The sequence below is a fragment of the Tupaia chinensis genome, unplaced genomic scaffold, assembly GCF_000334495.1.
Source record: "Tupaia chinensis unplaced genomic scaffold, TupChi_1.0 Scaffold000067_1, whole genome shotgun sequence".
Taxonomy (NCBI): Eukaryota; Metazoa; Chordata; class Mammalia; order Scandentia; family Tupaiidae; genus Tupaia; species Tupaia belangeri.
The window spans coordinates 3,238,077-3,245,262 of NW_006159526.1; the positions used below are offsets into that span (position 1 = coordinate 3,238,077).

The following is a 7,186-nucleotide window of genomic DNA, read 5'->3' on the forward strand; positions in this document are numbered from 1 at the left end:
CCCACGCGGCCGAGACGCAGCTCCTCCGTGGCGCCCGCCTGCCGGGTCCCGTCCCCGCCCCCGCTGCTGCCTAAGCCCTAGCCCTGCCCAACCATCTGTACTTGTGACTTTTGAAAAGTATTCAGAGAGGTTTATGAAATACAAAATAAAGGGACCAGAAGTTAGCGTAATGGCTATGTCGCTAGACTCCCATGCAGTCGACCGCGGTCCGAGTCCCGGACCCGGTGACTTAAACTCACGCCGGGCGCGTGTGCGTGCGTGCGTGCACAAGGACGGGAGAGGAGAATGGAGGAGAAGGGATTGCTACGTGGCCATCCCCCCTGGGGGGTGATTTCTCGCTTTCTGCTTGTCTCTTTCTGTCTTTCTAGCAAGTGCACGCACCCTACGGCAAAAACCTCTCCAAAAAAGAAAAGAAATACAAAATAAAAACAAGGCCAAAGTACAGGAAAATCACTCTGTAAGGTCACATCCTTGTGAATGCCACATGAATTTCCTGAAGATCAAGCCCTGTTGAAGACAATCTCAATCCATAATTGCTGTTTAAAAAAAGAATTATTGAGACCAGCAGTTAGCATAATGGTTATATTGCTGGACTCCCATGTAGCCAACCATGGTTCGAGTCCTGAACCTGGTGGCTTAAACTCACGCTGGGCACATGGATTGCAGCGCAGCCATCCCCGCCCCCCCAGTGGGAGAGGGGGTGATTTCTCGCTTTCTGTCTCTGTCTCTTTCTGTCTTTCTGGCAATCACATGTGCCCTATAACAAAAACCTCTTAAAAAAAAAAGAATTATTTATTTTATTTTGTTTGTTATTATTTTAAGAATGATTTTATTTGACTTATTTATTTATTTTAATTTGATTAGAGAAGGACAGAGTGAAAGAGAAAGTGAGAAAGCAAGTTGCCAGGTCCAGGACTCAAACCATAGTCAGCCATGTGGGAGTCCAATACCCTTAATAATCATGCCATTTTCCAGCCCCTATTATTATTATTATTTTTAAAATTTCATCAGAGAGAGATAGAGAGAGGAAGGGAAAGTGAGAAACCAAGTTGCTAGATCTGAGACTTGAACCGTAGTTGGCTGTGCGGGAGTCTAGCACCTCAACCACCATAACCACCTGCCATCCTATAATCTATAAGTTCAACACACATGAGGAAATAGTGCACCATGAGTGAGAACCAGCAGACACAGCAAACTGCAGGATTAGATGCCCCCACATTCCAGGTGCTAGATTCTTTTTTTTTTTTTTTTTAAGAGGTTTTTGCTATCGGGCGCGTGCGCTCGCCAGACAGACAGAGAGAGACAGAGAGATAAAAAGCAAGAAATCACCCCCCGGGGGGATGGCCACGCCGCAATCCCTTCTCCTCCATTCTCCTCTCGGGATCTTGGGCACGCACGCACACGCGCCCAGCGTGAGTTTTAAGCCACTGGGCCCGGGACGTGAACCGCGGTCGACTACATGGGATTCCAGCGACATAGCCATTACGTTAACTGCTGGTCTCACAGGTACTAGATTCTTCAGATACTTACTATAAAATACTCAGGGCCCAGATGGTAATGCACTGATAAAACTCAAGCCTCTGGGAGGCTGGACCACGTGGGAAGATTCCAAGCTCACACGTAGACACCTCTTCGTACATGCTGCCAAATACTCACATGCCCGGGATCTGGGACTGACTGAGAATCGGGTGGACCGTGACATCAGACCCTGTTCCGGTTCCTCTCTCTATATGCCTCTCTTGGTCATGGAATAAATAAATATATGAACTTTTTTTTTTTTTTTAATTTTGCCATTGGGTTCATGTGTTCACCAGGGAGATAGAGAGGGAAATCAAGACATCTTCCCCTCCTGGGGCATGGTCCCACCGAAATTCCATCTTCCATTTCTCCTGCCTGTCAGGATTTGGGGCAAGCATGCACATGCAGCATGTTTTCCAAGTCGACAGGTCCAGGACTCAAACCACGCAGTCGCCCTAACCAGTAAGCCACTGGTTGACCCAGTAAATGAGCTTTAAATAAATAAACAAAATAGACACAAATGAGGGATCCAAAACATGAAAGAAGAAGGACTAGACTTGTATGAGGAAAATCCCTTAGGAATTAATAGAAAAGGGCTATTTAAGATTAGGATGCCGGGACCAGTAGGTAGCCTGGGGCTTAAGGCACTGGACTCCTACATGGCTGACTGCAGTTCGAGTCTCAGACCTGGAAACTCATGCCTGGCGCGCGTGCCCAAAATCCTGAGAGGAGAACAGAGAAGGGATTACAGCGTGGCTATCCCTGCTAAGGGATGATTTCTCACTTCCTGTTTCTCTCCGTCTCTCTAGTGAGTATATGCACCCTCTACAAAAATCGCTCAACGGGAACCAGCAGTTAGTTTAATGGCTATGTCGCTGGACTCCCACGTAGTCAACCGCTGTTCGTGTCCCGGACCCGGTGGCTTAAAACTCACGCCGAGCGCGTGTGCGTGCCTGCCCAAGATCCTGAGAGGAGAATGGAGGAGAAGGGATTGCGGCGTGACCATCCCCCCTGGGGGGTGATTTCTCGCTTTCTGTCTCTATGTCTCTCTCTGTCTGTCTGGCGAGCGCACGCGCCCTACAGTGAAAATCTCTCCAAAAAAAAAAAAAAATCGCTCAAAAAAATAAAAAAGACTGGTTTGCCAAACATAGTAACAACAGTGAGCATTTAGCAAGGCGGAAGGAATCAAGAAGAAAATCAATTTCTGTGCAAACTACCTTTATTTATAAAGAAAAAGTCTCCTGTTCCATTAAAAAGTAAAACCAGCGCTGTGTGAAGGCACTTGATTGGAGCAAGTTGGTGCCGGGAGCCTGACGGGGACGAATGCAGCTTCCCCGGAACTCCGAGGCATCTGGGAGCACTGGGCCAGAGGTGACGCCAAGGAGTCACCCATCCCAGGCTCAGCCGGCTGGTGGGCTGGCTTGCTGGGGGAGGAGGACCGGCAGTAGGACGAGGCACTTTGGACGGGATTCGATTTGGCAAGTGGGGCGGGGTGGAGAGGTCTCCTACCTCCAAGGATCCCAGCCCCACAGGACCTCCCATAGATAAGGCAGGTTCCTAAACTTAAGGCTGGAGTTCCCTTTATCCCCTGGGCTTCCAGGAGAGCAGAGAACCGGTGTTGAGAACCTCACCCCTGCAGAGCTAGGGGTGCAGGAAAATGCAGCAGTGAATGGAGGGGCAGGTCGGAGCAGGCAAAGCTGTTTGGTTCCCGCCTCCCTCGGAAACATCCTTGTGTCCTTCTAGACTTTATTCCTCTGCGGCTTCACCCTGGGGTAGAGCTGCGGGAAGAACGATCTTCAGAGGGTGGGCACCGGGAGCTCTCGCTCCCAACACCCACCCCAGGTACGAGGACCGTTGCCATCCTCCCGTCCCTTCCTGACGGACTCCCTCAGCATCTCCAAACCACTCCAGGATTCCCAAGTCCCTGTCACCTCCAAGAACCAGAGGGCACCTCCCCCTGGGTGAGATGGAATACTGAGTCTCTCATGGTGCTCGGAAGGAGATGCCCGCTTCTCGCCTCTCACCTCTCACTACCACCGGGCTGTCGGCTGGGTCTCACCTCCAAATATAAACGATCTACCCTCCCAGAAACACCATGGACTCTTCCTGGTCTCCTCTCTCAACCCTAATAGATTCTTCCTCAGTTCTACTATAATTGTATTTTATTTTTAGGTTTTTATCATAGGGTGCATGCATTTGCCAGGGAGAGGCAGAGAGAAACAGAGAGGGAAAGTGAGAAATCACTCCTCAGGGGGGATGGCCACTCTGCAATCCCTTTCCTCCATTCTCCTCTCAGAATTTTAGGCACACATGCACACTCATGAGCCCAGAGTAGTTTTCAAGTCACCGGGTCTGGGATTTGAACCGTGGTCAGCCATGTAGGAGCCCAGCGCCTTAAAGCCACCTGCTGGCTCCTCTGAATTTATTAGGGTTCTTCCTCACTCTGCTGGATGCAGTGTAATAAAAGCTTCTGCTCCAGCAAACCTGTAATATACAATTAACCTTCCTTTCGTCACTAAAATAGGATTCTTCGTCGTCCTGTTGGCTAAAAGACTTGGGCACAAACTATTCCAATAACCAGTAAGACAGAGCCAGTGGGCACCCCACGAAGTGCTGGCCCTGTAAGGGACTTACCCTCACTTACTCCCCTGTAAGGAGCTTATCCTCTCCTACTCCCCGGGCTGAAAAGGGCTCTCCCTCTCCCTGGCCGCATGACCAATGGACTTCTCTGATCCCCATCCAGTAAAATGGACTGCCCCCCTGGTTGCTCCTTTTCCCTGTGGGATGCCCCTCATCTGCCAGCTGCTGTCAGGAGTCTCTGGGCTCACCCCGAAGTAGTTCCGCGGCACGTAGCCCTCCTGGCCGTGCAGCGTGGCCCACCACCAGTCGGTCTCCTCCGGCCCGTCCCGCCGCAGCACGGTGACCGACTCGCCCTCGCGGAAGGACAGCTCGTCTCCGAACTCGGCGCTGTAGTCCCAGAGAGCGTACACCGCCCCGCCGTGCATCAGCCCCATGCTTTGCTCCACGTCTGAAACACACCGCGGCTGGGAAGGTGAGAGCCGGTCCAGGAGCCCCAGAGACACCGGCCACGCCGCGCCAGGGCCAGGCCTGCCCCATCAGGGGGACGAGCCATCTAAGAAGTTGGGTGGCAGCGCATGGAAGCCGGAGCTGGAGTCGGAGACTGGCAGTTTCTAACTTTGGAGGACGCTGGGTGCATCGGGTCGCGCCACTCCCCGGCCCTCAGCCCAACCCCGCCTCCTCGTCCATTTCCGCAGGGTCAATGGCCCCTATTACCCTCGTGTACATGTGTACATCGTTGCCTCTCCATGTCGCCCCGGTAAGTGAGGTCGTTTGTTCCCGGGGCTGGTGTGGCACAGCCCCCAGAGATTCAGACAGTACAGTCCTACTCCCCCTCCCCATCCAAGTGGTTCAGTCCACACTGCACTGCCCTCCCCAAGTAATTCAGCCTCCAGGAGCATGCAATTACTCCTCCAAGTGCTAGAGGCCCCCACACTGAGGTGCTACACTCAAGTTGGCCCCTTTCCAGCTGGTAGGGTCCACTTGGCTCCCTCTCCTCAGTGGTTCGGCCCCCTTGGCCTCCTTTCTCCCTCTGCTCCTGTGCTGTCCAGTCTGACTTAACCTTCACAAACTCTCTAGATAAGAGGCAGGGAGGACGCCCGGTCCGCCTGTCTCCACCCACCTGAGACGAGGGCCAAACGGCCCAATCCTCCTCCCCAGCCCTGCCCCCTCTCTGGGGCTGGTCTCTCTCTCCTGGGCTTTAGGGCACCTTGGTTACATAGGATCCTGCCCAGCCCCCAGGGCCGGCCTCAGTCAGCCCAACCCCAACCCCAACCCCAACGATGCCACAACTTACCTGTCCAGGTGAGCAGCAGAGACCCTAACGCAATTCCCCCACACCGCCCACCCTGGCCCTGCCATCCCATGTTGCCTACTCCTCCGAGATATGACACAATCTCCTGTCTCCCTAAGAGTGGAACAGAACCCAAGCCCTCTCCCCGCAGCCATGGCCTGTGCAGGGAAAGGGGTGGGGGCTCCTGTCTCTCTCACCCTGGCAGCCCTCTGTCTGCTCCTGTGCCAGGTAGATGCTCTACCTGGACCGTCCGACTCGCCCTGGCGAGTGAAAAAGCAGATGAGCTGCACAATCCCCACACCCTCGAGGTGGGCCGGTACCCCCACCCCTCTTTGCACTCGTCAGATGGGCTGCCCGCGCCCCCAGCAGGTGGTCCATCCCGCCTCCCTCCTGCCGGGCTGCAGTCCTCTCCCTCAAGGGCGCAGTCCCGCAGTCCCGTGCTGCGCACCCTCCAGGTGGGTTCCCCAGCCCTGCCTCGCACCTGCCAGGTAGGTGGCGCAGTCCGCATAACCCTCTCGGTAAGGGTCGCACTTCTCGATGGCGGTGGCGCCGTCACTGAGCGTGGTGGCGAAGATTGCGGCGCCGTGCTGCACCAGCGCGGTGCAGATGGCCGTGTCGTTGCAGGACGCAGCGCAGTGCAGCGGTGTCCTGGGCGTGGGAGGGATGCATGAGAGGCCGCGAGGCTGCCCGCCAGTGCCCCCGCCCGCAGCACGGTCGGTGACCCGCGCCTGCACCCCCGGGACAGGACTTACCAGCCATGGCTGTCGGGGGAGTTGACGTTGGCGCCCGCGGCAATGAGGAAGTCCACGATGGGGTAGTTGGCACCGCAGATGGCGTTGTGCAGAGCGGTGATGCCCTCCTCGTTGGGCTGGCTGGGATCGTTCATCTGAAGGGCCCGAGGGAGGGAGCGTCTCAGTCCCAGCCGTCCTCCCGCGCCTGCTCCCCACCCTGCGCCCTCCAGCACTCTGCAGCCCTCACCTCCTTCACCGCCTGCTGCACCACCTCCAGTTCCCCCGTCAGCGCCGCGTCGAGGAGCAGCACGAGAGGATTGAGGCGCGCGCGGCGGGCCTTGCGCGGGGAGCCCACCTTCCGCAGCACCGAGCGCATCTCCTGGGGACCGGGACAGAGCCGGGTTTCAGCGACTTGGACGGATGGTTAGTTTCTCTGTTACTCAGAAAGGACAGAGGTTCGGCGCCAGGGGGCAGGCCACCCATCTAAACAGGGCAGGGCTGGGATTTGCACTTAGGGAGGTCCAGAGTCAGGGCTGGGTTGCCTCAGTTCTGGAGCCTCTGGTCTCCTACAACAGTCAGTGGGTCCTGTGATTTGGGAATCGGGCTCTGAGACCTATACGGTGACAACTTAATTCTACGCCTTCAAGGCCATGATTGTGGAAGCCAGTTATTGAATTCGCAGTTTTATTTCTTTTATGAAAAATAAATACCATGAAGACCAGCAGGTGGCGTAGTGGTTAAGGCACTGAATATCCACATGGTCCACCATGGTTTGAGCAGCTCGAAAATCACGCTGTGCACGTGTGTGTGCAAAATCTCAGAAGGAGAATGGAGAAGGGATTGTAGTGATCTCCCCTGGGCGGGGTGACTTCTCACTTTCCCTCTCACTGTCTCTCTCTCTCTCTGGCAAATGCACGAGCCCTATGGCATAAACATTAAAAAAAAAAAAGGGAAGGACCAGCAGATGGGGTTATGGTTACATTGTTAGACTCCTAGGTAGTCAACCATGGTTCAAGTCCTGGACCTGGTGACTTAAATTCATGCTGGACCTGTGTATGTGTGTCCC

The 7,186-nt window shown here is 54.7% G+C and overlaps 1 protein-coding gene and 1 pseudogene across 1 annotated transcript in view; both read right to left on the minus strand.

Moving 5' to 3' along the window:
• Window positions 1–1,640, minus strand: part of LOC102494292 (retinitis pigmentosa 9 protein pseudogene) — a 2,861-nt pseudogene extending 1,221 nt beyond the window's left edge.
• A 1,075-nt stretch (window positions 1,641–2,715) lies between these two features.
• The window catches only part of PPP1R13L (protein phosphatase 1 regulatory subunit 13 like), a 14,160-nt gene continuing 9,689 nt past the window's right edge, over window positions 2,716–7,186 (minus strand). Inside the window, exons 3-6 of the mRNA XM_027766950.1 lie at window positions 6,142–6,275; window positions 5,871–6,037; window positions 4,347–4,546; window positions 2,716–3,296 (exon numbers count right to left, since the gene is read on the minus strand). Coding sequence (XP_027622751.1) covers window positions 3,258–3,296; window positions 4,347–4,546; window positions 5,871–6,037; window positions 6,142–6,275 — 540 coding nt within the window. The 3' untranslated portion in view covers window positions 2,716–3,257. The remainder of the gene's footprint in view (window positions 3,297–4,346; window positions 4,547–5,870; window positions 6,038–6,141; window positions 6,276–7,186) is intronic.